The sequence below is a fragment of the Pseudonaja textilis genome, chromosome 10 (assembly GCF_049901715.1).
Source record: "Pseudonaja textilis isolate UNSWEBS1 chromosome 10, rPseTex1.2, whole genome shotgun sequence".
NCBI classification, from domain to species: Eukaryota; Metazoa; Chordata; class Lepidosauria; order Squamata; family Elapidae; genus Pseudonaja; species Pseudonaja textilis.
The window spans coordinates 23829570-23846553 of record NC_141999.1 but is presented as its reverse complement, the minus strand read 5'-3'; the positions used below and the strand labels follow the sequence as shown (position 1 = coordinate 23846553).

General features: G+C 46.5%; 2 protein-coding genes across 8 annotated transcripts in view; one reads left to right on the top strand and one right to left on the bottom strand.

Moving 5' to 3' along the window:
* The window catches only part of LOC148124985 (galectin-6-like), a 71242-nt gene extending 68903 nt beyond the window's left edge, over positions 1 to 2339 (top strand). For both annotated transcript variants that reach the window (XM_087939310.1, XM_087939309.1), the window contains one exon: positions 2049 to 2339. In XM_087939310.1, the coding sequence (XP_087795436.1) occupies positions 2049 to 2324 (276 nt within the window). In that variant the 3' untranslated portion in view covers positions 2325 to 2339. The remainder of the gene's footprint in view (positions 1 to 2048) is intronic.
* ACTN4 (actinin alpha 4) overlaps positions 1 to 16984 on the bottom strand; it is a 96038-nt gene that overhangs the window by 35732 nt on the left and 43322 nt on the right. For all 6 annotated transcript variants that reach the window (XM_087939295.1, XM_087939297.1, XM_087939299.1 and 3 more), the window contains exons 2-6: positions 13325 to 13439; positions 10582 to 10701; positions 6926 to 7012; positions 2999 to 3086; positions 538 to 616 (exon numbers count right to left, since the gene is read on the bottom strand). In XM_087939295.1, the coding sequence (XP_087795421.1) occupies positions 538 to 616; positions 2999 to 3086; positions 6926 to 7012; positions 10582 to 10701; positions 13325 to 13439 (489 nt within the window). The remainder of the gene's footprint in view (positions 1 to 537; positions 617 to 2998; positions 3087 to 6925; positions 7013 to 10581; positions 10702 to 13324; positions 13440 to 16984) is intronic.

Sequence of the window (16984 nt, the reverse complement as noted above, 5' to 3'; positions counted from 1 at the left end):
TTTGGTCTGGATTTAGTTCACAATCATGGACTAAATCTTGATCTTGTGATCGGTCAAGGTCAAATTCCTTTTTCTTGGTCGAGAAGCTCAGGCTGGAGATGATGACTTAGCCTAGAGCAGTGTTTCTCAACTTTGGCCGCTTTAAGAGGGGTGGACTTCAACTCCCAGAATTACCCAGCCAGCAAAACAAAGCAAAGCAAAGGAAAAGCTGGCTAGGGGATTCTGGGAGTTGAAGTCCACCCATGGCTAAAGTTGACTAACACTACTTCTGACCATGGAAAGACAAAGCTGGATAGAGAATTCTAGGAGTTGGAAGTCCAGCCATCTTAAAATGGTCAAAGTTGAGGAACACTGGCCTAAAGTAACCCAGGTTATTATTATTATTATTATTGCAGAATTGGGATTTGATCCCCAGGCCCCACTCAACCCACTACATCTGGAATTGCAGGGGAAAAAAGTGAGTTCACTCGGGGTAAGGTGGAGAATATTTCAAAACCAAGGAGTAAAAAGGCTATAATGTCAAACCCGCCCAAATACCTTTCTGAGCTTGTCATATTCAATGAGTTCTGGTCGGTGTCTGTGGATCAAGGCGTTAAAAGCAAGACCATCTTTCCAACTGGAAAAAAAAAAAAGAGCAGGTCAAGTCTCTTGAGAAGGCCAACGGTGTCTTTAGAACAGATGCCTCCAAACTTGGCAACTTTTAAAACTTGTGGACTTCAATTCCCAGAATTCTCCAGCCAGCATAGCTTACTCTCTTGTAACCCCTTCCTCTGCAATCTCTGCTCTGCTCTGGATGATATAAATCAGCTTGAAGAACTAGGTGGGACTTCAACTTCCAAAATTCCCCTGCCGGCCATAATGGTGGGGGGAATTCTGGGAGTTGAAGTCCACAAGTCTTAAAGTTGCCAAGTTTGGAGACCCCTGTTCTGGATGATATAAACCAGCTTGAAGATCAAGGTGGAACTTCAACTCCCATAATTCCCCCACCAACATGGCCGGCAGGAGAATTCTGGGAGTTGAAGTCCACAAGTCTTAAAGCTGCCAAGTTTGGGGACCCCTGCTTTAGAAGAACGGTATCGCAAAATGTGTGTCCTGTTGAGACAACCTGTGTTGAGTTATGGAAGGAGATCAACATCGGAAGGCATCTGGCGGTGCCTTTTCAGACCCACGTTCGGTTCAAGTGTGTGGGACACTTCTGAACGCTCCAACATCGTAGCTTACGGGTCCCATAAGAAGAAGAAACGGCAGCAGCTTTGGGAATTTATGTTGTGAGATTTATAGACCATCTATCTCACTGTTGGGAGCAACTCTGGGCAGTGTATAAATTTTGAATTATCCAGAAGATCATGAAAAGAGAAAATATAAGAGGAATTATTCCAGAGGTTGGGCAGTCATTTTTGTGGGGGTGGCTCTTGAGTGTAGCATCTACTCAGGAGTAAGCTATGGAGAGGATGAGGATGAGCAAAGATAGGTGGACTTAATGAGGTTGAGGAATCAGTGATCATGGATGCATTCTGATATTTCCTTCCTTCCTTCCTCCCTCCTTCCCTTTTCTTTTTCCTTCCTTCCCTCCCGCTTTCCTTCTCTCCTTTTTTCCTTCCTTCCTCATTCCCTTCTTTTTCCTCCCTCCCTCTTTCCCTTCCTCCTTGCCTTTCTCATTCCCTTTTTCCTTCCTCCCTCCCTCCCTCCCTCTTTTCTTCCCTCCTTCCGTCAATTCATAAAATAATTTTATGGTCTTTTAGAGAATCCTGACACTTTCCTTCCTTCGCTCCCGCTTTCCTTCTCTTTTTTCCTTCCTTGTTCCCTTTTCTTTTTCCTTCTTTCCTCCTTCCCTATTCCCTTCCTCCCTGCCTTTCTCATTCCCTCTTTTTCCTCCCTCCCTCCTTCCTTCCTTCCCCCTTGTTCCTTTCCCTTCCTTCCTTTCTTTTCTTTTTCTGTTCTGTTCTGAGATGATTCTCTTTTTCCCAAGCTTCAGGGAAGGGCAGATAGCTCTCACCAAAAGTCCAAATTGTTCCCTTACACGGGTTTTGAAATCAGGCCAAGAACAGCCAATGCCCATCCCTGACCAGGGCCAATTAAGTCGAGGGGGTGGGGGTGAAAGGCTGCACTATCACCCCTTAAACCTTGCTGTGCAGTGGAAGGACCAACGCCTCGGGGTCTTTTTCCCTACCGGATGCTTCATTGGATTGGCCAACCATCAACCCGCCCAACAGAATAACCTCGTCGCACAGCCAGCTGTCGACACAAAAGCCTTTTTGTGGGGGGGAAAAAAAAAAGAGGAAATTTCGCCGTTCGCAAAGTTCCTTGGATTCTCCAGATCCTGAGCTCAGGTCCCAGCAGAAAGCTTCAAAAACTTGGCTTCCCGGCTGGCAGAATCTTTCATGGCGGAGTAGTAAGCCAAGAGGTCAATGTTTTGCAGACTTTCTAAAGAGGCCCGGTTCAAAGTGGAAAAAGCAAGCAAAGAAAGATATAAGGAAGAAGAAGAGGAGGGGAAAAAGAGAAGGAAGGAGGAAAAGAGGAGGAAAGGGGAAGAAAGATAGAAGGAAGAAGGAAAAGAGGAGGGAAAAAGAGAAGAGAGGAAGGAGGGAAGGGGAGGAAAAAGGAAGAAGGAGAAGGAAGATATAAGGGAGAAGGAGAAGAAGAGGGAAAAGAAGAGGAGGAAGGAGGAAAACAGGAGGAAGAAAAGGAAGAGGAGGAGGAGGAGGAAGAGAAGAAGAAGAAGAAGAAGAAGAAGAAGAAGAAGAAGAAGAAGAAGAAGGAGGAGGAGAAGGAGAGAAGAGGAGAAGAAGGAAGAGAGGGAGAGAAGAAGGAGAAGAAGAAGGAAGGGAGAGGGAGAGGGAGAGGAGAAGAAGAAGAAGAAGAAGAAGAAGAAGAAGAAGAAGAAGAAGAAGAAGAAGAAGAAGAAGAAGAAGAAGAAGAAGAAGAAGAAAGAAAGAAAGAAAGAAAGAAAGAAAGAAAGAAAGAAAGAAAGAAAGAAAGAATTGTGTTGAAAAGTTACCTGATGTGGAAATTTTGCACGTTGACGTTCTTGTAAGGAGCAGTCTTCCTTTGGCACCACAGTAAGAGTCCTTCCTTAGCTGAAGTCTCTACACAGAGAGAAAAAGGAGCCAATTGTGTTGCTCGGGTTGTGTTGTCGCCAAGGGCGAGCTCACAACATCGCACTTTCAGTCCGGGCAGAAAAGGACTGAACGCTGTTTTCCAACCTTGGCAAACGTTAAGATACGTGGACTTCAACTCCCAGAATTCCCCAGCCAGCTTTGCTAAAGTCCACACATCTTAAAATAGCCAAAGTTGAAAAAAACACTTGAGAGGGAGCCAAATCTATAAGCCTAAATCCAAATAAATCAAAGCCCACTGGGACCTCCTTCCTTCCACAAAGAGCGACATCTTGATGCACGCATTCTTTGCGCCGAGAGAAGGATATCTCATTTCTCTGCCCCACTATTTGGATTCCAGCCCGATCCCCACACAAGGTGAAACCCGAGAAATAAAACAGATCCCGCGTAAGGCAGGTGCCCCCCCCCCCAAAAAAGAACTGAAAGACCGCCTTTCACGTGTCTGCAAACAGCCAGGAAGAGGGGGCGGGGGGCTTGGGACCCTCCCCACCCCTGAATGGAAACCAGGTTGGGAAGGGGAGGTGGGGGGGGGGGAAGAGAGGCAGCCTTTGGAGGTATTTTGCAAGATGAAGGCCGAATCAAGCCAGCATTCGAATCAACAGCTGGCTGCAGAAGGCAACTAGCTACTTAAAAGGAAGAAGAAGAAGAAGAAAGATTCAAAGGAATTGGAAGAGGGGCTAAAAAAAGAGAGACATTTGCAGAACAGATGGGAAAAACCAAGAGGGAAGGGAAGGATCTTGTTTATTAAGCTCCGTCCTTCCAGCTTTCTGTTCCCTTCCTTGCTCCAGATTCAACAAAGCGTATAATACAGGTAGTAGTTTAATTTAGTTTAGTTTAATTTACTGTCACTGCGCATCGTACAACGAAATTAAACACCATCTTCGGTGTGCTATACAGTAGAATTCAACAGAGCTACTGCCCTGAGTTAGAAGCTGTTCTTCTGCCTATTTGTCCTTGTTTTTATTGTTGTCCTGTACCGTCTGCCAGGTGGTAATAGTTCAAAAAAAAAAGGGGGGTGTCCAGGATGAGATGGATCTTTGAGGATGTTTTGAACTTTCTTAAGGCAGCGGGAGCTATAAAGCTCTTCCAAAGAGGGGAGAGGGCAACCCGTGATCCTCTGGGCAATGACCTTAACCCTCTGGAGTGCCGTCCTATCTGCCCCTGTGCAAGTGGCAAACCCTACACAGGTGTGTAAGATACTCTCTCTGGTGCAGTGGTAGAAGGTCACCACCAGTTTTTCATCCGTCTGTTGTTTTCTGAGAAGTCTCAGGTAGCCTAATCTCTGCTGGGCCCTTTTGAACAGGGCTGCAATGTGGGCACCCCCAGGTCAGGTCCTCTTTTCGGGTAACACCCAGAAACTTAAAATTGGCCACTTGTTCCCCTCAGTCTCCCTTGATAAGGTATGTCCTCCAGTTATGACTGTTAACTGAGCCTGCAGTGATGGCCTTTCAGTGGGTCGTCACAAGACCAAGTCTCATTTTACAACTTAGCTTGCAACCCTCATCTAAGCAGTCATAGTTAGGCCACTGAAGTTTGCAGGACACCGACATAAATCCCGGTTGCTGCAGCTGAGCGAGCCATCTGGGCCCTGAAAGATTTATGGGGACCCATCTGGCGAGAAGCTAAAAGCACAAAAAAGTCACTCTTCAAGGCGTGAGCAGCATCCTGGATCGCCCTTGGTTTTTAAATCTCTTCTGTTGTTGTTCGCCAGACTGCAGTGGAATCGGACGGTGGGGAGGAACATGGGACAATCCAGGAGTCTGGGGAGGACTTGGATGAGGGTCCTGCATCCGATGCAGAGATGGGGCCAGGACCATCTGGGAGTGGGGGTGCTGACTCCGGAGCCTTCGGAGCCTGGCAGCAGTGAGGCCGAGGAACAAGGGGAGCCTGTTCCCAGTGTGCGTGTGCGCAGAGCTGCCAGAAGGCGAGAGCAGCTGAGACAAAAGGGGTGACTCAGGAGTAAGGCTGGGAGGTGATTACCCCTCCCCTAAGGTATAAAGGACAGGCAAAGGTGAAGAAACCTTTGCAGGAAGCAAAGTCATTCACTCTGTTCGGATTAATCCTTGAAGCTGTGTGTGGACTTTGTAGTTTGGTTGGCTTTTTACAGTTCATTTGGCACTTTAGTTGTTGGCAGCCATTCAAAGGAGATAAAGGTGGGTGCTTATCTCAGGGAATTGTTTGGGACTCATTACAGGCTGGGAATGAACATAATTCCCAGCGTTGAAATAAAACAAGAGTTGTTTTAACTAAGCATGTGCTTAATTATGGACTCAGGAAGCCGTGGTCAGAACATCATCTCCTCACACGCAGCAAAGGTTTCCCTTCCATCAGGTGGTCTCCACATGTGTGGGGACTACCCTACCCATCAATCTCAGCCAGCCTGACCACTCTGGAAGGGGCTGAGCCAGGAAAAGGTGGGTTAAATCGATGCTCTTCTAAACACGGCAACCTCAAGAGGGGTGGACTTCAACTCCCGGAATTCCCCAGCCAGGAATTCTGGCAGCTTGAAGCCTGCCAATCTTAACGTTTATAAGTGAATGCTGGGAGCCGAAATCCACCCATCTTGGAAGTTCACCAGCATTCTGGCTGGGGAATTCTGGGAGTTGGAAGTCCAGAAAAAATGGCCGAGTTGGGATAAACAGAAAGCTGTTGCTGACTTGGGACGGGAAAGAGAAAAGGGCTGTGACGGCAAACCTAGGGCATGCGTGACAGAGGTGGCACATACAGCCAGGGGCGGGATTCAAATTTTTTAACAACCAGTTCTGCAGGTGTGGCTATGTGGGTGTGGCTATGTGGGTGTGGCCATGTGACTGGGTGGGTGTGGGTGCTTCTCTCTTTTTGAAGCAACACCCTCCTCGTTTTTTCTGCCTCTTGGGCCTCAGGGACGCTTGCCGGGGACGGGCTGTTTGCTCCGAGAAGGCTTCCCTGGGGCCTAGGAAGGCTAAAAATGGAGTGGGGGGGACACAGCAGGAAGGGGCCGTTTCCCTCTGTGCCTCCTGGGCCTCAGGGAATCCTCCTGGGTGTAGCAGTAAGACAGCGAGGGGGATCGCGGCACAGCTGATCGTCAAGAAGCGGGGGAGAAATACCCTAAGGAGTGACTGGACGGGGGAGAATGCAGTCAGAACTGACTGGCCAGGGAGGGGAGGGGTGGGCAGAGGGGAGGGGCCAGCCAAGGGCAGGATTTTCCGGTTCTCCAAACTCTGCAGAATCGTAACAACCGGTTCTATAGAACCGGTCCGAACCGTTAGGATCCCACCCCTGCACAGGTCCGTCTCTGTGGGCACACACACACACACTATTGCCAGCTGCTCTTCTGGTTTCCAGCACACTGGAAAGATTAGATAAGATTAATTTTTTGTCATTGTACTCAGAAACCTGAGAACAACGAAATAAGGTGCTCTTCCACAACATACAACTGAACAACACCAAAAGACATATACAAATAACAATGTAAAACAAATTAAAACAAATAACAGTTAAAAACTGTACAACCAGGAGATATATATATATGTTAAGACCACCAGATTCCGGACCACCAGAAACCCGAAGACCAGGTGAGCATGCGTGCTCCGTAAAACCCAAAGACCAGCTGGCTGCCATGTGCATGCACACTGACCAGCGGGTCTTTGGGTTTCCGGTGGGTCCAGCGTGCGCGAAGATCACGCATGCGCATGCCAGCCAACGGGTCTTTGGGTTGACAGTGCTCCGGGACGTGAGCGCGTTTTGGTTTGGGTGCTTGGTGCCGAAAAGGTTCACCATCACTGGCCTAAACAATCTCTCTCTCTCTCGGGCACAGATCTGCCTCTTACCTTCCACTGATATATCCTGGATGGCAAACCGAAGAATGATAGTCCAGATCATACCCAAGGTCATCTTGGCGTTGCCATCGACAATTTCTGGAAAAGAGACCATAGGAGGAGAATGAGCAAGGACTTTCTGCAAGGGCATCTTCACAAGTTTGTAGAAAACGAAGATACTCCAGGTGGGAGTGTCTGTGGAGATTCTCAAGACATCCATGGTTGTCCCAAAGGTGCTTTTAACAAAGGCAACTGGGCTTTATTATTATTATTTTTCCTTGAAGACGTTTTGCTTCCCATCTAAGAAGCTTCATCAGTTCAGCTCAGAACTGAAGAAGCTTCTTGGATGAGAAGCGAAACGCCTTCAAGGACAATAATAATAATAATAAAGTCCAGTTGCCTTGGGAAAAAGTTTGGGACGATCCGGATGGAAATGTGCAGGAACCTGCTCCAGAGGGAAAAGAGGGTCACACCAAGGTCACCTTCCTTACTCTTTTACGACACCTTCCTCCTGGAGTGTGCGCACACTCTGGCTGCACGCAGGCGGAAGTAGGACATGTCCCAGAACAAAGGAACTGATTGTTACTATCAGTTGGCCACTCCGGGGACAATTGTGCCATGCAGGTACAACGCTTCCTCGGTCACCTGGGAAATGATCCTGCGTCAAGGCTGAGCGCTCACAGTTATACCTGCGCAGATTGACTATTCCATAAAAATCGGGCCAACGGGTTTTTTCAGCGCAGGTGGCACGAAGCCAGAACCGATTCCCTTAAGCACATCTTCATTCACACTCTCAACCAAATGAAAATGCCATTAAAAAAAAAAAAAAAATTGCATTCCTTTGTATGCATTATTAACTCAGGGGTGTCAAACTCAAGGGTCCGGGGTAGTTTAATCTGGCCCGTGGGACCGGCCTGGAAATAGCAAAGGACCGGCCTGCGGTGCCTCCGGTAACCAAAATGGGATATGGCATATGCCATATGGATATGGCGGGACCACACATGCCCCCCCACGCGCCCCATTTTTTGGCCTGGATGGCCTCCTGCAGCACTCTGCTGACCAAAACGGGGCACAAAGGGGCCCCCCTGCGCCCTATCCAGGCCAAAAAATGGGGCGCAGGGGGAAGGGGGCTTGTGCAGCCATGCTGTGCCCCGTTTTGGGGGGCAGGATGCTGCAGGAAGCATTCGTCCTCTCTCCCTCACAGAAGAGAACTGCAATGCTTATCCAGCCCTCGAAGAAATCCAGGTTGACACCCCTGTATTAACTGGAGCAAGAGTTTTGCAACAGGGGTCTCCAACCTCTGGGCCACGGCCCACTAGTGGACAAGTGAGGGGGATTGCAAGCGGGTCGCAGAAATGGCCGGCGAGCGCACGGATGCGCATCCTCACTCGGGCGAGCATGGGCGCGCTGCATTTATGGGAGCGGCAGGCACGCGTCCGCACGGCAAATGGAGCTGCACGCGAGTGCGGACACATCCTCTTCCCCTCCCACGTACCCGCTGGTCCGCAAAGCTGGAAACTTTGGGCAACTCTGATTTACAGTATCAATAAAAGGTAAGTAAGAATTCACGAGGTATGCCCGTCGTTTTGACAGGCTGTTGAGTTTCCAAAACATCTTTAAGGTTAGACATCACATTATTGCCAACTTCTTCTTTGGGTTTATGGCTTATAAGTTGAGCCACGGAGGTGATAGTTGTTAATGACTGTATAATAACCCAATTTCAATACGGACTTAAAACTTTACCTGCATAGGGGAGAGGGAGGGAGAGAGGGAGAGAGAGGGAGGGACAGGGAGAGAGAGGAAGAGGGAGAGAGAGAGGGAGGGAGGGAGAGAGAGGAAGAGAGGAGGAAATAGGAGGAGGAGAGAGGAGAGAGAGGGGGGAATGACGACAGGGAGAGAGAGGAGGGAGCGAGAGAGAGGGGAGAGAGAGGGAGAAGGGGAGGGAGGGACAGGGAGAGGCAGGGAAGGAGGGACAGGCAGAGAGAGAGAGAGAGAGAGGAGGAGAGAGAGAGAGGAGGAGATAGGAGGAGGAGAGAGGGAGAGAGAGGGGGAATGATGGACAGGAGAGAGAGGGAGGGAGGAGAGAGAGGGGAGAGACAGGGAGAAGGGGAGGGAGGGACAGGGAGAGGCAGGGAAGGAGGAGAGGCAGAGAGAGAGAGAGAGGGAGGGAGGGAGGGAGAGAGAGAGAGGAGAGATAGGAGGAGGAGAGAGGAGAGAGAGGGGGAAATGACGGACAGGGAGAGAGAGGGAAGGAGGGAGAGAGAGAGGGAGGGAGAGAGAGGGAGAGGGGGAGGGAGGGACAGGGAGAGGCAGGGAAGGGGGAGAGGCAGAGAGAGAGAGAGAGAGAGAGAGGGAGGAGAGAGAGAGAGGAGATAGGAGGAGGAGAGAGGGAGAGAGAGGGGGAATGATGGACAGGGAGAGAGAGGGAGGGAGCGAGAGAGAGGGGGAGAGACAGGAGAAGGGGAGGGAGGGACAGGGAGAGGCAGGGAAGGAGGGAGAGGCAGAGAGAGAGAGAGAGGGAGGGAGAGAGAGAGAGAGAAGAGAGGAGGAGAGGAGGAGAGAGAGGAGAGGGGGGAATGACGGACAGGAGAGAGAGGAAGGAGGAGAGAGGAGAGAGAGAGAGAGAGATCCTCATACATCCTCAGATTTATAGGAGTGTCATTTTGGGAAATACGGGATTTTTTTTACCATGCTGGTAAATCACCTTTTCATTCTTACTTTTCCCTAGTTTTTCTTTTATCACTTGCAAATCTAATAAAAGATCATTTTTATTCCCCAAGCGGGGGAAACTTGAGGCTGCAGCGCAATGTCTGGCCCTTATTCACATAGCATGGGGGGCGGGGGGGCGGGGACGGGGGACGGAAAAAAAAACCCCCACCCCACCCAGTTTTAATCTCTGGCACAGCCCCGGCAGCGGCAAGCTGAGCCAAGAATGCCTTTCCTAAGGAAACCCGCTGTGTTTGTGGTCCCGGCAAAGGGGCCTGTCTGGTTGAAAGAAGGAAAACGTAAGATTGGCCTGGAAACGGATCAAGAGAGAGAAAAAACGAAGGAAGAGACCAGCAGCAAACGCCGAGAGCCAAAATGGAAATATACGGAGTTGCAATTTCCAGCCAAGTATTCTTTTTTTCTTCTTTTTGGGGGAGAAGAGGAGGGGGACTCAGCTCAGGAGCTAAGTGCATTTTCCTCATCAGAGGTACGGATGTGAAAACCTACGGGAAGGAGTGTGTGTGTGGGGGGGAATCCAATCGGCAGCCCACCCCGTTCTTGGCTTAAGCCCTCCTGGGACGGAGATGAGCAGGGAAGGAGGGGTCCAGATTTAAAAGACGAAGGGGTAACCTCCCCCCAACCCACCCACCCCAGATATAAAGGTTAAAGAAAAAAACCAGAGCTCACTTTGAAGGGAGCTGATTTTTCTATCACTAGACCTTTGCCCCTTGATTAGGAAGTATTAAAAAGTTACGTAGTACGGAGTACGCGGTACGGAGTACATTGAGGGGGGCGGGATGGATAATCAATCAATCAATCAATCAATCAATCAATCGGAATAGAAGGGGAAGGGACCTTGAGGTCCAGCCCTCTGGTCAAGCAGGAGACCCGATACCATGTCAGACAAAACTCTTTTTTTAAAAAAATAAAAATAAATTGCATTCACGGGCCGGCCGTCTCACCTTCCGCCCCTATGGAAACCAACTTGACTCCTTTGCTGGCGATGAAATCCAGAGCTTTGTTTACGTTGTTGATTTTATGTACTCTCATCTTCCCTCTTTCCGGCTTCGGTAACCGTTCCCCTGAAACCAATAAAGAAGAGAAGGTGGGATGTTTGAAAGAGTCCGAAAACAAGCCTAACGGAATCAGAATGTTTGAGTATAGGTAGTCCTCCGCTTACGGCCACAATGTCTGCTGCTAAGTGAGACATCGGTTAAGTGAAGTTTACCCCATTATACGACGTTTCTTGCCACACTTGTGTGTATGTGTAAGGGGGGGGGAGGGAGAGAGATTAGATAGGTAGGTAGGTAGGTAGATGAGAGATAGATATAAATAGGTACATAGGCAGATTGATAAGAGAGAGATAAGAGAGAGATATAGATAGATAGATAAGGAATAGATTCGATAGGTAGGTAGGTAGGTAGGTAGGTAGATGGATGGGTAGAGGAAAGATAGATATAGGTAGATAAGCAAATTGATAAGAGAGAGATAAGAGATAGATATAGATAAAGAGATAGATAAGCAATAGATTAGATAGGTAGGTAGGTAGGTAGGTAGATGGATGGGTAGAGGAAAGATAGATATAAATAGGTAGATAAGCAAATTGATAAGAGAGAGATAAGAGATAGATATAGATAAAGAGATAGATAAGCAATAGATTAGGTAGGTAGGTAGGTAGGTAGGTAGATGGATGGGTAGAGGAAAGATAGATATAAATAGGTAGATAAGCAAATTGATAAGAGAGAGATAAGAGATAGATATAGATAAAGAGATAGATAAGCAATAGATTAGATAGGTAGGTAGGTAGGTAGGTAGATGGATGGGTAGAGGAAAGACAGATATAAATAGGTAGATAAGCAAATTGATAAGAGAGAGATAAGAGATAGATATAGATAAAGAGATAGATAAGCAATAGATTAGATAGATAGATAGACAGATAGACAGACAGATAAGAACGATAGATAGATATAGATAAGAAAGAGATAAAGAGATAGATAGATAGACAGACAGACAGACAGACATTGGAATATATAGATATATTTTGTTGTGTTTCAGTTCATTTATTAATTCAGGAAGTGTAAGCCAAATGAATTTCACTCCCACACTCTCAGTGGCTCAACAAGAACAGCGACAGAAAACTTCCAAGCTCGAGACCTTTTGTATACATTTCCACATCTAAATACGGCTGTACTGGAGGGGGTTACATCCTGCTTTGCGATTCCTTTCCTGCTTTTTTGCCTGAGCTTTTGTAAACACCTGCCAATTTAGCCGATTCTTAATTAAGGCTATACTGCACTGTTTTACTGTTTTAAAATCTTTGATAATACTGTTTTTATTATCGGGTATGCCACCCGGACTCACCCGCCTGCAAGGTCGGTGGTATATAAATTGAACAAGTATAATATATAAACACCGGTCACTGTATTATTTTGTTTTTCTTCCCTGATTTATAGTTGTGCTTACTGTCCCATCACTGAGAACAAACTGTTTAACAGAGAAACTCAGTAAATAGAACACCATTCATAGCTCGTGAAGAATTGCTCTTCTATTGCTCAGTTCAAATCGGCACGAAAAATTAAACAAGCAAAATTCCACATTTAAACGGGCACGCAGAAAAAGAGAAGGCGTGTTGGCGATCCATTTCTGGGGCTGTAACTAAACTCCTGTGTGAAAGCTGGGACAAGATAATCCTTGATTTACAAGTGTTCATTTAGTGACCATTAGAAGTTATGACGACACTAATTGTAGGGGAAAATACCGTGCGGAATCTGGTTTAATGTTTGATGTGTAAGATAAAGTTGGGTGGTAGACTCACATTAGTACTTAAAGGGGAAATCTTTTGGATTATTAGAATTAGGATGGAACTTTTGGAATAATGAAATAAGAATATGCGATGAAATTGCAAATGCGACAGATAAAAGTATAAAGTATTATGAATATGAAAGTATGAGAACTATTTATATAGAATAAATTTGAAGAATGTAAGAATTTTTGAGAAAATGTATAGAAGAGGGAGTTCAGAGGAAGACCCAGAGCCACCCCCTCTTCATTCTAGGGCATGCAGGGAGGAATGGAGAAGGGAGCAACATGGGTTACGGGGGAGAGAAAGGCCCTGATTCCCTTCATTAGCTGCAGCTGGGAAAACAGGATTTAAAAAGGGCGTTTGCTCACAGCACCTTGCTGGAAGCAAAGTGTGAATTAGCTTTGTTTGTCGAGTCTTACTTGGGTTCTGGCTTTTGAAGTCTGCAATTCCTTATCCTGCGCTGTCTCAGTAATTGCTACAGCATGGTTTGTGTTGGTTTTTATTGATAATTTATATGTACTTTGGGTTCAGACTGGATTTCTTCCCTTTAAAAACTGTTCTTGGGAGAGTTTTCTTTTCTCCAGTTGATGATAACTTGACATTGGGGCCCAAGTTGAAGGTATCAAAGAGATTTTACCTATTTTTGTGACTTTGTTGCTTTTGTGCCAAGCCCTTTTGGTTCATCACAAACAGCTTTAATCAACCTAATGCCCTAAACATTGTTTGGGAATTCTCAGAATGGCATTTCCAGTAAAAATGGGAAGAACCCAGTTTGGGGAGGGCCATATTAGGAAGACCCAAGCTTCCAGGATCATCTCAAGAAGATATCAAGAGAAGGAGCTCTTAAGAGACCCGAGAAGTCTTCTGTAGCTTCACGACATGTCGGCCGTTTGGAGCCTCACCTGAAATGACCTCCAGCAACAGCATCAATTTGAGACCATCGCGGAAGTCTTCGTCGATGTTCTCGATCTGCGTGCCGGCTTTCCGAAGGTGGGAATTGCACCATGCTGTGAAAGTCTAGAAGAGAAAAGAGGAAGAGATCTAAAATTTGGGAACATTTAAGACTCAAAATGCACAGACGGGCACAGCACTAGATTCTTGTGGTTCTTGAAGACGAAAGAGGCAAACCAATGGAGACCTTATTTTGACCGAGAAGAAGACGTCCTATAGGATGCCGATTTTCTGTCCCTCATTCCATCCACTATGTAGCTGGTATCAGGCCCAAAGAACCAAGAACGAGAGAAGTTACTTCCGAATAGTTCCTGCATCGTTGCTTGCCTGCAGACAGAATCTTGACAGACTAAAGCAACTGTCTGCTGTAACGATTAGTTATTTGCAATAACTATCTGCAAATCACAATATTTGTGATCCCCTTTTGTGACCTTCTGACCGGGAAAGGAGAAGCCAGATTCACTTACAAAACCATGTTACAAAAGTTTAACATTTTCTGTGATTCACTTAACCGCTGTGGCAAGAAAAGCCGTAAAACGGGGAAAAACTCACTTCATAAGTCTTCTGGCTTAGCCACAGAGGTTTGGGGCTCAGTTGGGTAAGACAAGGAGCCACAAGGGTCACAGGGCTTGGCGTGAACTTGGGTGACCTTCCTGGAACCCTCTTTCAAAAGCAGGGGAAGAAATTTAGAAAAGCCCCGATTGCAATTTCTTCTTTTTTGTGTGTGGGGGGAAAATTGCAAAAGCCGCACAAAGTTTACTTGGGCCTTGTCTGCTGTACTAGGGTTGGCTTCAAAAAAACAACCCCGTTAAGATAATTTCTGGAAGAAAGGATGAGTAAGGAAGACACGTGGGGGAAAATGGTCTGAAGGAAACTGTTTCTGGTCCTCTTTCACCATTACAACGAATCATCAAGAGCACAAGATCAAAAAGGGAAAAATGGAAATTATGATTGTCCCAGGATCTGATGAAACCATAAGATGCGACCAAAATGAAACAACTATAAAAGGAGATTCCCATCACCACCACCACCACCAAAATAGGCTGGGTTTATGCATCGCATTAAGAATAGAATAGAATAACAGAGTTGGAAGGGACCTTGGAGGTCTTCTAGTCCAACCCCCTTCTCAAGCAGGAAATTCTATATCACTTTAGACGAATGGCTGTCCAATGTCTTCTTCAAAACCTCCAATGATGAAGCACCCACAACTTCTGGAGGCAAACTATTCCACCAGTTGATTGTTCTCTCCCTGACAGGAAATTCCTCCTTAGTTCTAAGTTGCTTCTCTCCTGGATTCGTTTCCATCCGTTGCTTCTTGTCCTGCCTTCAGGGGCTTTGGAGAATAGCTTGACTTCCCTCTTCTTTGGGGCAGCCCCTGAGATATTGGAAGACTGCTAACATGTCACCCCTAGGCCTTCTTTTCATTATTCTAGACATACCGAATTCCAGCAATCGCTCTTTATATGTTTTATCCTCCAGTCTCCTAATCATTTTCATTGCTATTCTCTGCACTCTTTCGAGACCTAGTTTGGAAAATACATCAGCACTGGGGATCATACAACAGCCTAAACTAGGGGTCTTCAAACTTGACAGCTTTAAGACTGGTGGACTTCAACTCCCAGAATTCCTCCTCCTCCTCCCAGTCATGTTAGCTCATGAATTTTGGGAGTTGAAGTCCACCAGTCTTAAACTTGCCAAGTTGGAAGAGCCTTGCAAGTAAGTCCTTCCACTGTGCAAATATATTTAGACCAGGGGTCCCCAAACTTGGCAACTTTTAAGACTGGTGGACTTCAACTCCCAGAATTCCTCCTCCAGTCAGGTTAGCTAAGGAATTCTGGAAGCTAAAGTCCACAAGTCTTAAACTTGCCAAGTTTGAAGACCATCTATCCTATCTACCTACCTACCTATCCATCCTCTCTCTCTCTCTCTTCCTTTCTCTCTATTCTCTATCTATTTCAGGGGTCTCCAAACTTGGCAACTGTAAGACTTGTGGACTTCAACTCCCAGAATTCCTCCTCCAGTCAGGTTAGCTCAGGAATTCTGGGAGCTAAAGTCCACAAGTCTTAAACTTGCCAAGTTTGAAGACCCTTGGGCTAAGGCAAGACACAAGAAACCACATTAAGGGCTGAAGAACAGATCCCTCAATACTGTGGCTCAACAACAGAGAGAAGTTGAGCCCACGTGCCACTTTCAACGACAGCCGTTAGAGAAACCTGCCTTCCAAGGTTTTCAAGAACTAGCCACCTATATATTGTGGGGACAGGGGTCTCCAACCTTGGCCACTTTAAGACTGGTGGATTTCAACTCCCAGAATTCCTCCGCCAACCTCGGCCACTTTAAGACTTGTAGAGTTCAACTCCCAGAATTCCTCTGCCTACCTTGGCCACTTTAAGACTTGTGGACTTCAACTCCCAGAATTCCTCTGCCTACCTTGGCCACTTTAAGACTTGTGGACTTCAACTCCCAGAATTCCTCCGCCAACCTCGGCCACTTTAAGACTTGTGGACTTCAATTCCCAGAATTCCTCCGCCAACCTCGTCCACTTTAAGACTTGTGGACTTCAACTCCCAGAATTCCTCAGCCTACCTCGGCCACTTTAAGACTTGTGGACTTCAACTCCCAGAATTCCTCAGCCAACCTCGGCCACTTTAAGACTTGTGGACTTCAATTCCCAGAATTCCTCCTCCAGTCATGTTAGCTCAGGAATTCAAGTCTTAAAGTTGCCGAGGTTGGAGACCTCTGTTGTGGGAAGCCAAAGATCCATCTAGATGAATTTGGGATTGAATCCAACTAAACTTTCATAACATGAACTCACCGGGAATGGCAAGATGGAAGATCACAACCAACATGGTCTACAAATGCTAGCCACCCACAAGACAATACCCCCCCCCCCCATCGAGAGAGAGGTTGAAAATTGGTCCCAACGGTCCTTTTTTCCAAAGGCACTTAAACAACCGGATTACTAATTTATCAACTGTAGTGATTCACCTAGCAATGAGGGCAAGAAAAATCGTAACGTAGGACAAAATTTCACTTAACCGCAGAAACATTTGGGGTTGTAAGTTAGGACTACCTGTACAACAGTGATTCTTCAAAAGAATCCCTTATTTGTTCATTTGCGAAGGGGTAATTTTTTTTTTTTTTAAAGGATCAGGAGGCACCTGAGAACATCTTTTCTGACTAAGAAAAGTGATTTGTTCTGGATTTATTTGGTTACACCTAACCATTTAATCATCACCATTCCTCTTGGGAAGTTTTGCTTCAGGGTAAAGCTAAGGCCTGCGTAGGTATTTTCTCGACAGGCCCACAAGGCATGTTAGTTAGTCTTTTTGTTGAGTGGTTTCTGCTGTTGAATGATATGTGTCAAGTCAGAAAAAGGTTCCTGAAATTCCTTTCGATTCTGGGCTTTCACAGACCAATAATAGGATTTTCCTCCCGCTGGGCTGCCCCCTTCGGACAAGGAGGCCCAACTTATATTTGATAGGTCCTATTTATTTAATTGTGCATTCGATTCATGCGATACCGCCTATTTCGATAGGAGGCTCTGGGTGGCAAAAAGAACTAAACAATAAACTAAGCGCTGAACATTAAACTAAACTAAAAGGTAAACA